The sequence below is a fragment of the Artemia sp. Qi Xiang Cuo genome, chromosome 10 (genome assembly GCF_049724085.1).
Source record: "Artemia sp. Qi Xiang Cuo chromosome 10, ASM4972408v1, whole genome shotgun sequence".
NCBI classification, from domain to species: domain Eukaryota; kingdom Metazoa; phylum Arthropoda; class Branchiopoda; order Anostraca; family Artemiidae; genus Artemia; species Artemia sp. Qi Xiang Cuo.
This window is the reverse complement of record NC_142803.1, coordinates 21,975,825-21,996,834: the sequence shown is the minus strand read 5'-3', so window position 1 is coordinate 21,996,834 and position 21,010 is coordinate 21,975,825. Positions and strand designations below refer to the sequence as shown.

General features: G+C 35.2%; 1 protein-coding gene across 3 annotated transcripts in view; it reads right to left on the bottom strand.

Annotated features, from left to right (window-relative positions):
* Nucleotides 1-12,236: 12,236 nt before the first annotated feature.
* LOC148947577 (protein bric-a-brac 1-like) overlaps nucleotides 12,237-21,010 on the bottom strand; it is a 179,575-nt gene continuing 170,801 nt past the window's right edge. For all 3 annotated transcript variants that reach the window (XM_089095312.1, XM_089095311.1, XM_089095313.1), the window contains exons 7-8: nucleotides 16,890-17,054; nucleotides 12,237-13,214 (exon numbers count right to left, since the gene is read on the bottom strand). In XM_089095312.1, coding sequence (XP_088951438.1) covers nucleotides 12,982-13,214; nucleotides 16,890-17,054 — 398 coding nt within the window. In that variant the 3' untranslated portion in view covers nucleotides 12,237-12,981. The remainder of the gene's footprint in view (nucleotides 13,215-16,889; nucleotides 17,055-21,010) is intronic.

The window sequence follows — 21,010 nt, the reverse complement described above, 5'->3', positions numbered from 1 at the left end:
TACTAGCAACTCGCCGTAGCACCAAACCGCCTGATTTCAACACAGCTACGTACGTTCATCCTCCATCCCAATCTGTTTGAAGCCTCCATCTTTACACCTTCTTGCAGGCTAGTTTCGAATTTTAACACCATTCTTTATTTTCATCTCAAAAACTTGTTTTTATTTGTTTAATTCTTGTTCGTTCTTAATGTCTCATTTTGGTGTAACATTATTACGAGGGAAGCTCCCGCCGCAACTGCTCCTAGCCTTTATTCTAAAGCTTAACTGATACATAAGGATGCTTCTAAGATGAAAATCGCCCTCAAAAACATGACCCCTCACGAAGCTTGTAAGAGGAGCCCGAAGTGCGGAAATGATTTTGCATTGTAGGGTAACATCTGTTAGAAAAAATATTGCTCTTGGGAAATGTCCACCTATTTCTTCCACCTTTGTGTAGGTAAGTATATTATATGATATTTATTGCAAAATCAAACACCGCGCCATTGATTAAACTACTGCTACTAACAACTCACCGCAGCACCAAGCCGCCTGAGGTCAACACAGCTACGCACGGTCCTCCTCCATTCCAATCTATTCAAAGCCTCCCTCTTCTCAAACATCCTCCCAGGAAGTTTTAATTGTCCTTAAATCTTTCTTTATGACTTCCTCCCAGCCGTGGACGACTGAAAAGGACAATCTTGCTCATTTTTGAATAGATATCAAAGATATCTAGAGGATAAAGGGGATGATTTGTACGAATTGTTCAAAAAGTGAGCAAATTAACGTAATATTTAGTGAACAAGTTACGTCGTAAAGATATGTCCAAATATTATTTAAGTTTTCAAATAGTAAAGGAAATATGAAAGAAACATCGAAACTGATAAAAGAAGTGACCGGTGGGAATGACCGGAGATATCAAACGGATATCAACATAACATTCCAATTGGCCCGTTCAATTTTTGGACTCAAAGCCTATATGATCCACTTTTATTTTGATAAAATTGAAGGATCGGAACATTTAAACTCTAATTGCGATGTGTAGGGTAATTTCAAAAATGAACCCAGAAATGACCCAGTTCAAACAATTTTTGTTTGGAGCCATACCCAGGATTTTTTTGGAAGGGGTTTTACCCTTTTTTTGGGGGGGGGGGTACACAAAAAACCTCAAAAAACGCATCCAAAATTTGTTTATATCCCTCTTTGTTATGTTTTTACGAGTCAGACAAACATTTCGGGGTGGGGGAAGGGGTTCAGAACCCCCTAACACACCCTCTGGGTACGGCCTTGATTGCCATGTCTTTAGTTCTGATCATTCTTGGTGGTTTTGATTTGACACCTGTCAAATCACCTGATCATGGTGGTTTGGTTTGACACCAAATATAAAAGGAATTGTCCTTCTAATTTAGTACCCTAATTTCTTAGAACTGTTGTTTAGATTTTTGAGGGCCGTTTTCCTATAAATTGATTATCATGTGCACACAGGGGCGGCTCTGGCCTCTCTTGCGCCCGGGACAAAATCTTGGTTGACTGGGGAGGCCCTGTCTCCCAAAATTTTCAGGCCAAATTTTAACAAGATTTTCCATTCATTTAAATCAGAATTTTCTCACTGAAGGTTCTACGAAATTGTTAATAATTTCGTCCCAATTGATTGCATCTAATTCTTCGCGTTCATTACTTATTAACGCTAAATCATTTAGTCTCTCATGGACCATAGTCGATCTGACCTTCCTTACTAATTGACTTCAGTGCTGACCCCCCCCCCCCCCGCGCACCAAAGAAGTGAGAGCTATGAAAATTTTGAAAAATTGACGTGCGTCTGGAGTCGATAGGATCACGACAGAGATGCTGAAGACGCACCTTCGAGCCTGCATAACTGTTTGGACTTCTCTCCTAGAGGTCGTTTGGAGTAACGGAAGCCCAAAATATTGGACCAGGCGCAAACTGGTTAAATTCTTCAAGAAGGACGATGCGCTATATGTGACAACTGGATGGGGATCAACTTTCGACCTGGTAGGTCTTGCTCTGATCTTATTTTCACTCTTAGACTGCTGGTTGAAGAGTTCAGGGAATGGACAAAAATAAATATACATGCTTCATTGATTTTGAAAAGGTGTTCGATTCTATTGATTGAACGATTTTATGGAAGATCTTGAACTATTAAGGATTACCTGAAAAACTAGTCAAAATGATAATCGCACTCTATGAAGATAATGAATGTTGTGTGCCCACAGAAAATGGGGATACGAGTTTCTTCAAGATGATCTGTGGTGTGAAACAGGGATCTGTCCCCACCCCATTCCTATTTGTTATTGTTATGGATGACATTCTAAGGCAGTCTTCATACTCTGGAGTGAAGTTTTGCAGCCGACAGATTTCTGACCTGGACTTCACTGAAGACGTTGTTCTTATCAAAGAAGCGAAACAGCGACTGCAGCTGCTACTAGATGCCGTAGATGTAAAGGCCGAAAATGTGGGGCTTACAGTGAATGTTAGTAAGACAAAGAGCATGCTTACATCTAACTCTCTGCTGACACTGAAATGCAAAGATAAAGTAATTGAACAGGTCAATGAATTAAGTATCTCGGGAGTTGGATTGATTGAACACTAAGCTACATTATTATCCAACTAGGTGGATATTCTTGCTGTACCTAAGAGAAACAATTTATCTGGCTAGTTGGATATTAACCCAAAACTGCTTAGAGGATCTTCTGATCTGCCTATTTGGATATATATCCAAAACACTAAGCTATGTTATTATCCAACTAGGTAGATATTCTGTATATTGCATAGACAGTCAAATATTCATCTAGGGAGGTAAAGGTGTAAGAGTCTTAAAAATGTTAAACCAACGAAATCATGAGGAGGATTGGAGAAGCCACATCAGCTTTTAATAAGTTAAAACCAATATGGTGCAGTAGGAAATACTCTATGTGCTTGAAGCTCTACCTGATGAATAGCAATGTGATGTACATTCTCCTCTATGCAAGTGAATGCTGGGAACTAAATATCCAACTAGAGAAACACGTCCTAGCCATTGAAAACATGTTCCTTAGAAGAATATAACCGAACATATCGTGGCAGCAAAATATGATGAATATAGGAGTTTACCAGAAAACCGGTCAACCATTAGTTACTGACCATTTGAAACATAGGAGATGGACGTACCTTGGCCACGCCCTTCGTATGCTAGATGATTGACTCCCGTGTACATTTTATGAGTGGTACCCTGAAGAAAGGTGCAAAAGAGGTCGTTCAAGACACACCTTCCGATGGCAGTATGAACAGGAGCTGATTAGAGGGGAGTGTCTTTTCAACCTCAGTGGAGGGACAGCAGAGCTACAGCTCCGTGATGTCTGGCGAGGTATCGTATATGCCCTATGCGCCATTCCTGGCTCTGGAGGATCTAAGGTAAACGACCACTCATTACTGGCCACCGACACTGCAATCGCTGATAATATTTGATAGGCGACTTTTACGTTAGCGAGGACCCCATCATCTCCGCATTATGCAACTAATTCTAACATATCTATTGGTTTCTTTAAGGAAATTTATCGGTGTTGAATTATTTTCATGTCTTGGAGGTCATGGAACAACTGAAAGGGATCTAAATAATCGCAGTATTTTACTTTAATTTTCAAGGAATGGTGATGAAGATATGGGGAAAATATAAATGTTGGATTCAATTTGCTTATACTTACTGCAACTGCGCCTCTTCTTTATTTTAATAAAATAAAACTTATAAAATTACAAAATAATTATGGCCGTTGGATTATTTATTTGAAATTTTGCGCCTTTAAAATTTCTGTGCCCGGGATAAGTGCCCCCTCTCTCTCCCCCCTAAAACCGCTACTGTGTGCGCATATTGTGACCTGGGTGCGAAATTGTCCCACCATCTCGAAAAATAATTCCTAGAAATCGGCAATTGAAAATTTACCGTTACATAAAACGGTGATAAAAAATTTTGAACGCTGTTTTTCGAACTGACACTTCGCTGGTTCGGACATCTTCTGCGGCTGCCTGCCGACAATCCGGCTCAGATTCTTTATGACTTTGACCCAATCAGTAGCGGCTGAAAACGTCCAAGAGTAAGGTCCAAGTTCCAGTGGAATGACAGGCTCGGGAAATTGCTGGACCAGGCTGGAATACCGCTGTCGGATGCAGAGGCCCTTGATGCGGACCGTCCCACGTGGAGAAGGCTGACGACTTTCTCAACGCCAGTCCGGCATGAGTTAAGTGAGTAATTTTTACTGCAGCTGGCAATGATAGTGCAAACAACGAAGGGGAATAGGTTAATTTCGCTCGAAGGATAAATTTGCTTTCAGAAAAAGTACTGACGTGTCAGTTAGGATAAAACCGGAATTCGTTCAGTGTTTCCACAGACGATTCAAAAGAACAGAAAATATAAGCTAAATGAAAGAAGATCTCCAAAATTTTGGCTTTTATCGAATATATTCCTTTCGAGTATTATCATGTTTCTTTTGAGCATTCTCATTGAGAAATACATTTTTTTGGGGTATTTCCACTAACAAAAAAAAAAACGACTGTTTCGCCACACCTTATATGTTGAAAAATATATATAATATATTGAAAAATATATAAATGTATTTTGCCCCCTCCCCCCTTTAGATTTTTGTTAATTGATGCTTTATAGCACATATTTCTCAAATGAAAAGAGACGTACTTTTTGTCGATTTTTTTTAAGATTTTTGAGCCCGTATCATTGGATGAAGCACGTAAAGAACCCCTTAATTTATTTCACAAAATTATCATGCATGAAGTGGGCACAGAACGATCACATGGCTTAAACAATTAATGCTTAATTTCGTCCATAATTACACATACGTCCGATCTAATGAGAATTTTCAGATATTTTTCCACGAGGGTGGGGTTGAAAAACTAAAAAAAAACATTTGCCTCGTTTTTGTTTTGTTTAGGTTTTCTTCAGGGGGGGGGGGGCATTAACATTACCCTACAATTACTCAAGACAAGAAGAACACTAATGGTACTTCGTATGTCTTATAAATACAAAAGGGCACAGGTCAGAAATCTGAAGGAAGTTCGTTTCTGGGTCCAGACATGGGCGCCCATAAGGGAATGGGCAGGAGGGGGCGCCAGCCCCCTCCTAGCTGAAAGATGCTGCCTTATTTTTATATTTTTGTTTTGAGATCCTATTATATAGCATTAAAAGTGCCAATTCGAAAAGGTAAGCACCCTCCCCCCCTGTAATTCAGCTTATGGGCTTCCATTGGTCCAGAGCTACCAATTTTGCACATAGGACGTAAGATCTGTCATAAGGGGGTTCTCCCTTTACACGCACCTTTTTTGCAGCCATGAATCCGCCTATAATCAAATTGAAAAGCAAGATAGTTATGATAATTAGTATATTTTACAAAGATAAGCATGCCTTCGCTTACATTATTACAAAAATAACAATCTAACAGAGATACAGACTGCGGACTTGCATAGAATAAACATAATTGCATTCATCAAATGTATAAAACCCTTCAGATTTTGCATAGAAAAAAAAGAAAAGAAAAATAAATAAATAATAACACAAAGAGGTAGGTGCAAAATAAACATTTCGATAAGTTTGAGATAAATGGACTTTCATGACAAAAATAAAACGGTGGATATTGCCGTGTTTTTAATTTATGAGTAATAGCACCAACAGCTTTTGCTACTGATGTTTCCCGGATGTGCCCCCTAGATTTTGAAAAATACCTATTTTGGGGGGTAATTTCATTGAAAACGAAATTTTTTTGCATTTTCGTTGAAGAAAACAACAAATCCCCCCCCCCCCCCTCACCTTAGACGTAGAAAAAAAATACATTTTGCCTCCCCTTGAACTGTTGTGAATTTACGCCACTGGTTATTGAAAGGACGAAATTTGATGATAACCCTAAGCTGCTATTAGAATTAGGTGGAAACTGGATTTTCAAAAATGGAGTGTAATTTTAACTTTTAAGAATAATGAATAAACAATTAAATGTCATAAAACCAATTAAATGTCATTTAAATCAGGTACACACCTGATTGATGTATAACCAGTTTTCAATTTGACCCTTAACTATTATTAGGATTAGGTAAAAAAGAACTAGAAGATTAATTGTAAATTTAAGAGCAACTAATTAAAAGCTTTTATATGAATTTTGAGATGAAAATTACTCAATAGATCGATGCATATTCAATTTTAGATTTAAACTGTTATTGCATTTTGACAATGATAGGTAAAAAAAAAACTAGAATATTAATTGTAAATTTTTAAGAGCAATTAATTAAAAACTTGAATTGATTCTAAGATTAAAATTATCGACCAGGTCGGTCCAAAAATCAATTTTGGATTTCAATTACGTTTTTGGCACAAACACCACGCAAAAGCGACCTAAAAGATATGCTACATTAATTATAAACAATTGATTGTGGGCAATGGTCAGGGAAGGGGGGGGTAATTCAGAATTAACACATGAAAAATAAAATAAATTCGAAAATTAATTACAAAATCACATGAATGAAGCGATGAAGCCTAGACTTTTAACTTTTTTTTAAGGAATTTTAGATCATGAGCAGTGGGGTCAACTGGGGGGGGGGGCATGTGCCTCTGCTATAGATTTTGAATAACAGATATTTTTAATTCCTCCTAGATTTTGAAAAATACATTTTGCCCCTTCCCTTAACTGTTCGTGATCGTGTCACTGATCATGAGTCATAATTACCTTTTATTTTTTTTATTTATTTGAATTCGCTGAGGATAGCTATTGGTTTTATAGCTGAAAAATTCGCTTAGATTATTTTAATGACTGTCTTCTTAAAAAGCCCTCATTTCACACAAATTCTTTTGTTGATAAGAGAGGCAATTTAGGAATTAACCCGCATGGCAACATTTAAACTGGAACTTGATCCATAGCAAACACAAAATGAGACACAATTATGGACCTCTCGCATTGCTACCTTTAACTTGCATTCCGAAAATTTAGTATGTAAACTTGTTTCTGATTGGTAGATTATTTTTGGCTGACCAATCATAGATCATTTTCTAATCTCCATATTGTAAGCTCCTCCTACATTGAAATCACGATTAGAGAACTAAGAGTAGCAAGACACCATTGGTCGTTTTTCTTTGGAGGAAGGCCTTAATTTCCTTGTCTTTCATATTTTTTCTAGTTGGACCAGGGTTGATTCAAATGATTTTATGCTAAAGGATAATTTTACAACTACCAGTTTCATATTTGAAGCTCAATATTAGCAAAAACAGCTTTATGTCGTGAGTACAGCTGATTCTTTATCATAAATATTATTTAGATCTTAATATTAAAAATACTTATGTAAATCAATTTTTTGTTCTCATAGGCAACTTCCTAAAAATGTCAGAAAATTTGTTTGAAAATATTTTTATTTTAAATTTCCTTTTAGAGGTTTTTTTTTAATAGTTTAGAATCCATTATCTTGGAATTATTATTAAACATAGGATATATTTTATGCGTAAAGAAATTAATATATAGCCCGGATAGTCATTGGAACCTTGGCTTCATATCCCACGCCAGCAATTATCTTTAATTACCAATAGGTTAAAAGATTTTGAAGCCTTCAGAGAAAAGATAAACAGTCTTTGCACATTAAATTATACTTTTAATGAAACCAGGCTCGCTCAACAGTGTTACTTACGAGGTCAATCTTACGGATACAGCGTAATACAAGGCCGTATCTAGATTTTTTGCTTTAAGGGGGGTGGGCTGACAAAATTTTACAAAACGCATCAAAAATTTATTTATATTCCTTTTTGTTAATTTTCTACGAGCTGGACAAAAATTTCACGGGGGGTGGGGGGGGGGGGTTAAAAACAGACTTTACAAACAAATCAAAAATTTATTTATATACATTTTTGTTACTTTTTACGCCCTGGACAAAAATTTCAAGGGGGGGGGGGTGAAAAAAACTTTACAAAACGCATCCAAAATTTATTTATATGCATTTTTGTTACTTGTCTACGAGTTGGACAAAATTTTCAGGGGGGGGGGCTCAAACCCGGTAACTCACCCCCTGGATACGGCCTTGAAAGTAGCTGATCGTTACCCTGCCGTGCCATACAACACTCTTTAAAGTGGCAAGTTGAGACACACTGAAAAAGGATATTTCAACCCGTAAAATCAGTTGCTTCGTAATTGTTTTTAAAATCAAACTGAATAAAAACAACATTCTCGTTGGGCCTTTTTGAATTATAGCAAAAAAGTGAAACTGACCATTTTTTTCATCCTTTTTTTACAATAATCTTTTCTTTTTTAAAGAGAGTAAATCAAATTAACAAGAAAGAAAATATGGTTGGGCTGTTGCAAACCATCCAAGGGTCATTTCGACATTGGAAAAGTCACCTGATTATGGATGTCATTTTGGTTTCAAATATTTAAGATGTTATTTTAGTCTTTGCCCAAGTGCACAATTTTTTAATAGATTTGCTTAGAAATTTTCAACTGGAACAGGCTGTGATGACTCAGCAGCAATGCTGAATTGAGAAAATTTGGTGGAAATGGAATATATATTTCTGAGAAATATAGGAATAAATTTTAAAACGCTCAAATAACCAAAAATATAATTAAAACTCAATATTCGCTAAATATTATTCAAGAATTTTTTTAGTTTCATAAATACATTTTCTCATGTCTCTTGAGCTTAGCACAATGGCTTCTTCTGAACTTCCGACAAGATTTCTAATCAATTTATCCCAAAAATTCAAACAAAGCATAAATTTATCAGTCAAAACATCACTCAGGAGATTAAAGACTATGGGTAATTTAAGAGTGGAAACTGGTGCTAGTGTCAACATCAGTGCCATCTACGATTGGCGATACTTGGCATTTTTTTTATTCAGTGCAGCAATAACAATAATTAATTTAATTTGCGTATTGGTAAAATAAGTGAAGTAATAAATTTCTGATCTCAGTTCCTGACAGAAAAATCATTACAAAACTTGAAAAAATGTCAGGTGTCGCCGAACGCTAGATGGCATATCTAGTTTCTTGCCGACACTAGCACCAGTTTCCACTCTTATATATCCCCCATTATCTTTTCAGGAGATAACGGAATAGATTTTTCGTTTTTGATAAAGAATTTTCTCAGAAAAGTGTAACTATGTCTCAACTCCCCATGATGCAAATTTGTCAAGAATTGTCACAGGCTCAGAAATTCATCTCAAGAGGCCGGAAACGAATATGTGGTCTAAAGCCCCATTAGAGCCCCCCCCCTCCCGTTGAGGTGCCTGAAAACGCTATTACAAACGAAACAGATAAAGAATGAACGCTGTAGATATCAATCATTTTCGAATAAAAGTGGGACAATGGAACAGAAAAACCGGTCTGATATGGATTAGGATAACAAGGACAAGGGGTAGCATAAGGGTAAATGTTGTCAGGTTTTTAGATATGGTGTGGATAGGAATTAATAAAAAAAATATGGTGATTTGCTGAAGAAAAAGCTCTTTTGTGCTTCTAAATTAAATTAAATACATAAAAATAAAATTTTGATTGTAAAAATTCATTTGAAAAAGAAATAAAAGAAGAGGCATTTTGTGCACATTGTTTACAACATCCTCAAATCTCCCACAGGGGCGCCAATTAGGGAGGCGGGGGGATGATCTTCCTTAGAAGTAAAAAAATACTTATTATTTTCATTTGCCCCCTCCTCCAGCTTCTGAATAGCACAAAAATAATTTTTTTTGTATCTTCATTTGGAGAAATCCCAGGCTCCCCGTATCCCCTAATTTTTCTTGAACTGCCCTCCTTCCCCGATCTTGTACAGCACTTGAAACAACGCTTTTATGCAAAGTAATCTTGCCATTGTCGGTTCTAGGCCTGAACAGAGGGGGAGTAGCTACCCCCTTCCAAGTTTTTCTGACATCTGACATTAATTTCCTTTTATTTTGTGTTTTTACATCCCTATTAAGGTACCTTACCCCCCCCCCCCCATTATGAGTCCTAAATACGCTACTGAATCTTGCATAAAAACGTGAAAAATATCAAAGGTTAAGTAATACCAAGCTGCGATTGCAAATGAAAAAAAAAAAAATAGACATCCAGATTGAGGACCAGCATTGATATGGAGAGTAAATTCACCCCTCCCTGTTTACCCGGTAAAATCCCATGTTTAAACGAAGATGATGAATCTTTCGCAAAAATTATTCAGGAAAAAATTATCATATATATTTCAAGAATTGTTCCCCTTCTCCTGCCAAGACTCATAACAGGTTAACCTCTTTGGGCGGCTTTAACTTTTCATTATAAGAGTGTTGATTTTAATAACTTTTTAAGAACACAAAATGCCTCTCGCGCCTTCTACCTACAATCTATACATATTCATCATTTTCCTTAAACACCAAAAGCGAAATCAATAAAACTAAAACACGCATAAGACATGGCCTCAACTGATTTACAATTTTGATTTTTCTAAAAGTAAAAAAGCATAAAAACAGAAATTTGACAAAAATCATAGTTGAACTGGCATTAGCATGAAATACAGTCATTTAGTACAAAAAACAAAGTAAAAAAGATCCTTCGGACAATCTCATATTACATAGATACACATAGCTTCTGACTCAAGAATGTTTGGTGAAAGTTTTCATGTAACATTTTCCGCTTAATTCAGAAATGTTACTTTTCATGGAACATTTTCCACTTAATTCAGAAGTTTCACATCATTTTGAATGGTATTAAACTAAATATGGAGACAGTAACGTTACTTAGAGGGGAGGAGGGCAGGGAGAGGCCTGTGACCTCTGGATTATTCACCACCCCCTCCCCAGGTTTTGAAAAATACCGTTTTCGGGTGGAATTTTCATTGAAAAATGCCTTTTTTGACATTGTTATTGAGAAAAAAAAAAAAACGAAAGCAAGAACAAATTCCTCTCCCCCCAAGATATTGAAAAATATATTTTTACCAGCCCCCACCCCTCCCCTAAAATTTTAGTGAAATGGAGAATTCATTAACATAATTCTACCAATATTATCAAATGCAAGGGGTCAATGCGACGATTGTGCATTACACATTTTCTGTATATTTTGCTGTATATATATTGTATATTTTCTGATTCTTCTCAGCCATTAAACTCGGTCCATTTTCTTTACACTTTGAAAGCACATAGCAAAAATTCAATACTTTTTAAAACACTAATGAATCAAATTCTATTTTGTCGAGATATTTAAGCAGTTGGTAATGAGTTCTAAAAATTAGGGCCTTCCGTTTTTTAAATGTTTTAATCTGAATTTTTTTTTGTATTACCCACAGTTTTTGACTAATAAACTTAAGTTGATGTTGTTTTTTTTTAATTCATATGTATATTTTTGAGACAAATTCTAACTTTTAGGAATGCTTCCTTATGCGGCTTTCCGTACTGGATTCAGGAACATAATTAACTTTTTTTTAATCGTGCGCCATTTTTTCGAAAAAATAACAACAATTAAAATAATTAAAGAAAAATTTGGAAAAACGACAAAAAATTTTTGCACAAAAATTGGCACCATATTTTAGTTCTTGAGCCGAATCAGATTTGTTCTGTGTTATATGCTAATGATCATTCTAAAATGAGTAGAATAATATTACAAAACGCGCAAATTATAATAACGGCAAACAAAATACTTACATTTCACTGATTTAAACTATTCAAGCTGTCATCATATTCAATTCAGGAATGAAATACAGAATTTAATCCAGAATATATAACAGATGTTGTTATTAATTTTATTTGGAAGACCTTGAACGAAAAAATAGAATTGTAATAATAACGTTCTGCAATTTTTTAGATTATGTCCAGGCTGAGACGATTATCATGAACAAGTACAAGCTAAATTCAGGCCCGTATGCGCGATTTAGATTCAGAGAACAGGGGGGAGGGGGGGGGGGGGCTTTGGAAATTTTAATATGTTACAGGTAATTATTTTGTAAAAAAAAAAAAAAAAAAAAAACTGTCTTCCTAATTTAGTAACTGAGATAAACCTTACTCATCCATCCAATCACCTAGGAAAATTAGTTTTTTATTTATTTTTATATTTATAGATTTTTTATTTTTTCTTCTCATTGAATAACCAGTATGATTAACACATATTTTTTTATTGAAAACAACAAAAAAAAAAGAAAAATAAAGAAAGAGTTTACCTCTGAAATCAATGGGCGAATTTTAAACCCAAAGTCGGATTTCCCATTGCTAAAAAAAAAAAAAAAAAAAAAAAAAAAAAAAAAAAAAAAAGTTACTTCATATGGAAAGTACTGAAAAATCTATTAAAAATAAATAAAATCTTTCTCTTAGACAGGTGTAATATTGGTATTCTTTTCCAGAATAGTATTCGGAAGAGTTGAGTTTCTTTCTATAAAATTTCAAGTGGGGTTTTGGAGAATATTTTCTTAAATCAGATGTACCAAATTTTCAAAAATTTTGCTATTGAAATTGTGAACGATCAGGAATACTGTATTTCTGGCGAAATCACAAAAGCACATCTAAGTAATTTTGTCTTTGTTTGACAGCAACACTGGTTTTTTAAATTAGATTTTTTTTTGTATCTTTAAAGGTGTTTATATGTTCACAAACTATTGATTTTTTGCCTAGAAAAGTACCAAAGTACACACAAATTATAAGAACAATTTGTAAACTGTTGGAAAATCGCAATATTATCAACATCGTAAGGGGGGGGGGGCGAAGGCCGTTTAGTTTAAGATGGAGTCACTCTTTTTCAGAATAATTTACCCCAACGTAACGCCTTTTCCATTAATGAATTTTTTACTCTTAACGTGGAAGTTTACTAAGGAATAAAGTCTCAGCCTGATTTAGTTTAATGGATATAAGACGACCTATTTGGACTTAAGTCTTTATATCAAAAGACTAATTGGATATAATTTGGATTTTACTAAGCTTTTCGATTCAAAAGCAGAAAGATTCAATTTCACCGCATTAAAACACTGACATTTGTAACTGATTTTACTAGACACTTCAATTTAAGTAAAAAAAAGTTCAAAACCACACATTCACTTCCACATATCGTACAAGTCATGTTCCTGTTTAACTCGTATACCAACTAGGTAAGCTGGGTCAAATGTAGATTCAATCTCTTCAACTGGTTCATTTGAAACAACACTACCCGTCAAATCCTGGGGCGGGGCATTCCCCAGTAGGGACATTGCTGCCATACGAGGATCTTCGTCCCTACCGCTGTACATACATGCTTGCCTTTCCTGGGGGGCGTTGCAATTACTGGGACCTGAAATATTATAAAGCATCAAATTAAATTTCTTTTTTCAGCTTTCTTTCTTCATTTTTTTTTTTTTCAAATTCAAATAAAATAGTTAATCGTCTTTAGTTGAATTTTGGATTATCTGAGGTGCCTTCCAGTAACTATCCTGTTTGGTGAAAAGATTTGAACAGAAGAATCAGAATAATTTTTCAGATGAAATAAAATTCTTCTGATTCTTGTGCTATGAGTTCAGTTCAAAAGGTTATTATTTTTTTATATTTAGCACTGAGGACGGCTCAGTGGCGACGGCTCGGCCAAAATATCTATTTTTTTAAATTACATTTTCTCTTCTTTTTTTTTGTCAAACGTCATGGATAGCCAGTATGGTCTTATAACGTTTTTACATTTTCTTCCAGATAGTTCAGTGGGCCAATTATTCTTCGCGTCTGTGTTCGTACAGTTTTGTAAACGAAAATTTGTTGTTGATGGTAATTTGGAGGGGGATGTTACCATTATTCATACCAAGAATAATTGTAGCATTCCATGTCTAAGGCCTCTTCAGAAGTAAATATCTTAATAAAAGTAGTACCATTAGACATTGCACCCCATTCCCCTCCTCTCCCCTCCTCTTGATGGTCCCAGATATAGCCCTAGAATATATACAAAACTAAAATAAAACGCTAAAAAAATGATATTCTTAAATTTATAATTTGTTCACAAGAGTCTGCACGAAGCTGCCACTCGTTTGGTATCTTCAATAAGAATGTTAGGGATATTTCTAGCTAATCATTGTTTGTTTTTTTCCTTTTTTATTCTTTTCTTCCTGTTTCCCCTGGAGTTGATGCCTCTAGATTGGGCGTGTTGTTTAATTGAGCAAGTGAATTATTGCGCCATTATCCTGTCTAGCTTGTGTTTTTTTTTTGGGGGGGGGGAATTGAGGAGGGTGACCGTATTTTGTTTTTGATATATTAGTAGATTTAGTATACAAAATTTTTTTTTCTTCCCTGTTCTTTCCTAGCCATGGAGCCTTACGGGGGAGACTATATTGAAGTTAATTTTTGGATTTAAGAGCTTATTATTATTAATCATTATTATTATATTATTGTGAAGTGGATATACAATCTTAATCATTGATCATTCTCTGTAAACTTTTTCACATTCTACCATGCAAAGCTTGGAGTAGGCAAACTCAGATATATAGGCCAAACTCAAATTTATACCACTCTTTTACCAGATTTCTGCATCGAATCCGTTATCCAAAAAATCACAGGAAAGAAACTTCGTTTTGCAGCCCTGGGTGAAGGGGTTGATCCCCTTCTGGAATCTACAGACCCCGGAAACATACAGAAGAAGAAGATTTTAAAATCACCTTTGATGATTGAGCCCCATGAAAATTATCCACTTCTTTAGAGACATTGTTGCATTAGAAATAAGCGAAACTAAGGTGTTTTAAGAAGAGAATGATTAAAATACGGAAATTTTACATTGCTATAGTGTTGAGGCATATATGTCATAAAGGTATATTATTTTTTATTACGTATAGCTAAATCCATATTAAAAAAAAAATTGTAAAAGAGTTCCTATGAGTTCCAAAAGTCAGAAAAAGTCTCAAATTTGATTAGGTTTGTCCTTTTATTCAGGACTTTAATTGAGATACAAACTTTTATGTCTTAATAATAAAAACCTCTGGGATTATTATTTACTAAATATTTTTTCCACATTTTGGATTTCTCAGATACAACTTCTTAGTTTGGACATGCATAAATTCAGAAAATCAGGATATCTGAAGCATACCTTTGTCCCCGTCAATGTTGTTCAACTCCAGTTTAACATGGTCAGCATTATGTTGACAATGTCCAGAGATGCCAGGAGAAACAGTAAAAAGCTTGGCTTCAAAGAAACTATTAATAAACACACGGCAAATTTTTCAGCTCAGAATTATGACGTGGTTTCATGAAAGAGCAATCAAACGATGCTCAGGGTATAAAATACCTACACGCCCACGTTGCACGGAGCTCTGTTTACAGGCAGTATTATACGCCATTTGCATTTCAAGCGCTATTAAAAGACGATTTCAAATCCTTCGTCGTTGTTCCTGTACATGCAGTTTTTGAGATTAAGTAGACACCCCAGAAAATCCCATGAAACTCATTGAAAAGATGGCAGCATTTATTAAAAACTTTTTTTTATTTTTTCCACGTTTTTTATTAAAAACTTTTTTTTTTCCTCTAGGAGAGATTTCCTTATGTTTTTGTAACTTTAATAAAAACCTTTATCTTCTGCAGTACTTACCCCTACCCCTTGAAATTTGAAAATTGTCGTGAATTTACGTTGATTTCATAGTGTCTATAAATACACCATTTTATAATTAGAGCCTCCCCCCTGAATGAATTTGATCGGAGAGAATAAGGTTACACGACGGAGAATAAAAAAAAACAATTTACTTCTTATTTGCTTCTTCTTCTTCGCTTTTTCTCTACAAGAACAGTACTTTGTGAATAGGAGTGAGCTAACAACAAGGAGCGACCAATTGTTAATTTATACACAATAACTTTAACCCTTAACTGGCCGGGTGGAAAAAAAGTTATGCAACTGATCGAGTTGGGTCTGATTACTCCAAGACTGGGGGTTAAATTGGTGGGGTTTAATATCTGCCTTTTTTTAATAGACCAAGAAAGGTCCCATTTCTCTTTGACAAAACGAACTCCGCTTTTTAGGCCATCATCAAATCTTTGTTGAAGACAAAGTTTGGTTTCGCAAATCAAAGGTCATTATTTCTCATATCAAAATATTTTGCAAAAAAGGTCATTTTTAAGCCCAAAGAGTGAACATCTCTCAGTTAAACTTTATTGACGCTTCCAACACATATGAAAGTATTCATCAAATAGTATCAGAGCATAATGTTTTTCTCTAGGAAAGACATGACAGAGACTTTTCTTTGATGTGGACCCGGAATCAACACTCTGTGAGATGTTTTGACGTAGTTTCAGCAAGCTGACAGATCATTTTGCGTAAATCAGGAGGCAGACCACTTTTAGTCGAGTGGGTTTTATCAGACCCCAACCCCCTTGTGGTTTCCTACCAATGAGTCTTCCCGAACAATTCAGTGGAAAAGAAGAAAGTAGTAGATGACACAAGACTCGAAAAGCACGCCATTATTAAAACAATAATAATGATTAGCAGGTCTTTTTCTAAGTAACCAAATCATAGCGCTTCGAAGGAACTCAAACACCCTCAGCCATGGAATTTGTCCTTTTCCCGGTTTTACTTTTCCGATGCTGAGAGTATAAGTTGAAACTCTAGTGCTACTACTGCTAAGGGACCATCTGTCCTTCTGTTTCCTAGCTGATGATTCAACATGTAAATACTACAATTCGCCATTCACATTTTTAAAAGAAACATAATTTGACATTGAAATAACCGATGAGGCATTATTTGAATTTTGGTTGATAGCATGAAATCAAACATATTACACAAAGGCAATTATCAATTTGGTTCGTAGTGGTTATTCTTCCAATAAATCGAGACGTAACGATTTGAAGGAACTCGAACTCTTTCGAGTCGTAGCGATTCGAAGGAACTCGAACTTTTTCTTCCATTGAATTAGTCCTATCCCCGGCTTTTTTTCAGGATTGTTCGTCCTTTTCCATAAGGACTAGGACAGGACTGATCAGGTCATAACCTTTTGAAATTGATACTAACCTGGAATGGATTCAATTCCATTGATATGTTGAATTGGGCCACTGATGGGTGGCATTATTTGCTCCATTAATTCTGGGTTAGTTCCTGAAATTGGAGACTCTCGATACAGATTCTCAGAAGATCGTGCTGACGGAGGGATTGAATCTTCAAAATGTTTTGGTACACCTGAAAAAATGGATATTTATTTTCACTGAACAAATATATTTAAAAAGAATAAGAAAAAAGAAATTAAACTAACGAAGCATAAACTCGAGGCACCTCTTACAACTAAAATTACAAGTAATTTCCTTAAGACATCAAAAACCAGGAAAAAATCTTTAGTTACACAAATACAATAAAGGGGAAAACAAAATACTTATGAGCATAGCTAATGGCAACACTCATATGTGGCTAGGCTTAGAATTGCAAGGCGGAGATTTCCATGATCGTTATAAATGCTGAGGGCTGTCTGGTCAATATACTGATTAATGTTAATGTTTTAAGGCCAACATTTTTGTGGGGGAAAGGGACATAAAATTAGAAACGGAACAAAAAAAGTGATTACACAGCGGAGCAGTCATGCTTCTATACTATCTTTTAGGTCACATTTAGCATAAGAAGCATCTCAAGAACTGAGAAAAAGTCTTCATCTCAATATGTTAATGCAAATTTGTCATTAAAAGGTATTCTGGTCACACGTAGGCCAAATCAGAAATTTTTTCAAGGGGATTTAGGCCCTCCCTAGAAATGTCAGAACGATTGGGCCTTGTTCTGCTCCTGACATGGTAATTTCAGGATTTTCTAGTCAGAAAAAGCTCAATTTCCGCCAAGAACACGAAATAGAAAGTAAGTAACTTTCAAAAATTAATACACCTGACCTTTATTATAGCTGAGAGGGCCTTTGAAGCCCTCTCAGCTATAATATTTGGTACTTGTATATTGTATGCCAGTTACTCAAGTACTTCATTTAATTAGAACCTGTTTCTTTGACGCTCAATCCTAATGAAATATCACAACATAAGATGAAAATAAATACTTTAGTAACAAATTTTGGCAATATATTTCCACATTAAGGTGGGGGAGGGGGTAAAGTATAGCGAGTCTGCATGCAAAATGTATTAGGTACATTTATTCTGCATATTATGAAGTAAGAATTGTTTTCAAACTGTCCAAATACTTTACACCCATCCCCCCGAATGTGCAAATATATAGCATAAACTATATATTTCCCATCTATTCTGTCTTTGTCTTGTCTCACGCTAAGCTGAAAGAAACTAACGAAGAAACCGGTTTGTTCTCGAGTTTTAGACAGCGTCAACTTGAGTGAGTGGCGTATAATAGAAGTACCGAATATTCTTTAAGAAAAGTAAATTTATATTGTAACTATTATTACACGGTTATAATTCAAATTATTTAATATAAAATGTTCAATAAAATACTAACAGATATACTATGATATAATTGTTATAATTATCAAACTTTAATTCTTGCCTCTTGAAAAGCTTCTTTTTCTTGCGTGCTTTGCGATAAGACTTTGTAATAACATATATGTTTTAGAATGTGCCTCGTTTATTCTATTTTGAAATTATTTTTTGTAAAAATATTAATTTATTGCTAAGGACTAATCCAAGAGACCTTCCTCTGAAAAATTAAAAATTGTGAACTAAAATACACTTGTTTTGACGTTTAAAAAAAATATTAAATGCATTTCGATAGCTTTCCGTGCATAGAGTTTAAAACCGAGAATTAGTCAGTCCCTGAATAATCTACGTTTCAACAGTCCTTCTTTTGCTATTCCTACATAATTAGATATGAAATTTCCATTTTTCTTGTCAGGTGAAAAATAAGATAATATATCTGTGCTTATTTCATAATAAATACTATATAATATTGATGAATGAAAAAATAAAATCATATAATAAAATACAATATAAAAATGTATAATATTATCAAAATTTGAAGTTCTTTAAATTTAATGTCAGCGCAAAGTGGAAACAGCCTGAATCATATATATTTATTGAATGTCCATTAAAATCTGCATTAAAGCGTATACAAGAACCTATCCATTGGCTCAATGGTGTATTTATTTTGGATTAAGATGTATCTAGGGATGCAATTTTGTGCAGCCCCTGATATTCTGTGATTTCACAATGTACCTTGTTATGTTTCCATATGACTCACTAACCTCATTTGGTTGTTTTTGTGACTAGTACCCCCAACAGAAAAATTGGCAGTGTAAAGTCCTGTTGCGGGTCATTTTCGGGATTCAATGAAAAGCTAGCGCCACGTTATAGGGGAATATCCCTTCTTTTCCTATTCTTTTTTATGGAGAATAATAAGCATTCTAAACTCGTAGCAGAACTAAGAGATAACAAACTCATTTCTGTTAATCTAGCTTGTTCAAGTTTCACCAATTGCCTGTCTTATGTCAAAACTCTTAAGCCAAATACAGAATTAGCGCTTTCGGAGAAGTCGGACCTTTTCCGAATTTACGACCAACCTACTAGAGTTTGTCTCCTTAAACCCTATCCAGAGGCGTAGCTAGAGTTTTCAGCGCCCGAGGACAAAGTCAGCCCCCCCCCCTCCATAATAACCACAATATGATTAAACAAGAGAGTAAAAGAACTCAGTTTGGCGTTCAAACGCTGCGCGCGGGAACAGCCGTCCCGCCTACCCACTAGCTACGCGACTGATCCTATGTCATAATCTCAATTAAAGCAAAATCAAAACCATTATGGCTATATTTCAGAGACTGAAAAATATTCTTAGTACGAAAAGTTCGTAGCTAATGACAGTTAGAAACCCCGAAATATGCTTTTTAGTTTTCTAAATCTTCTCTAAAAGTTAGGCTTCGTGACAGAAAAGCTGTTAATTATCACAGCTAGGCTTATGTAACGTAGTCTTTTTTAAATAGCACAAATGAAAAACGAATATAAATTATGATAAACCGAAAAATTAAATTAATAATTTTTCTTTTCAACAACTACAGGACGTATTTTATTCAATAATTCTTTAAATTCTGGATTGGGGCCTGACAGTCTTAACAAACTGCCTACCCATTATGTGTTCTACCCATTATATGACAGTCTACCCATTATATGACAGTCTACCCATTATGTGTTCAATTTTAGTTATTTATTTTCACATTTTTTGTTAAATTTTTAACTTACAAATAAATCTCAAAAGGGGACTGCTATGGCCCTTTTCTCACTTGCTTTATAGTGGCATCTATTTTTGAACAGATGGACAGTTTTTGAACAGATGGCATTTGACCATCTCTTTTTATTTCAGTAACGGCATCTAGTGAAATTAGTTTCATCGTGACTAGAGACACTTTAAGTATATATGAATATTTGAGCGTCAGGACCGAGAGAACTTTCCGTCACCTCTTGCACGTCTCAGAACGTCAAGTGTACTGCGCAGTTTCGCTACACTCGGCATAGTCTCCGCCACGCTTGCCACGCGCTGATTTATCTCACAAGATGGCCAGTGGCTAGATTAAACAAAATAATCTAAACTAACGCGGGGAGGGAGGGGGAGAGAAGCGGAGTAGGGCGGAAGCAGAAATGGGAACAGAATTTATTTTTTATTTATGCGCTGCCACTATATGGCTACAAAGATTTGCCACTGGAATTCAAGAATACAACAAAGTTTCAAATAATGCTTCTTCTAATGCATTCGCAAATCAATGCTTCCAACATCTAGCATCTATCTTACAAGATCAGGTAAACAAATATTCATTGACGTTTTTTTTTTGCATTTTTTTACTGTTTATTAAACGGTACTACATGAAGATAACTTGGACGTGATGTATTTTTCAAAATCTGGGGGGGGGGGTTCAATTTTGGTTTCACACCTAGCACCTGAAGAAAGGCCATCTGACCAAAAAAAACAGGTTTCCGGTCTCCCGAACAAACTAGTAGCAATTAGTCATCTACTAGATGACGGAAGCAAGTAAGGGTCGAAATGTATGCCATCTATAAAAGTAATAACAATAATACGTAGTAGTTTATATCCAGCTTTTTCCTAGATGATAACCCAGCTAAAAAATTCTGCAGATTTTCGCTCACATTTTTTAGAAGAAGCATAATTTGACATTGAGCCAGCAAAAACGCGTGACTAAGCTTTGAACATTTGATTTT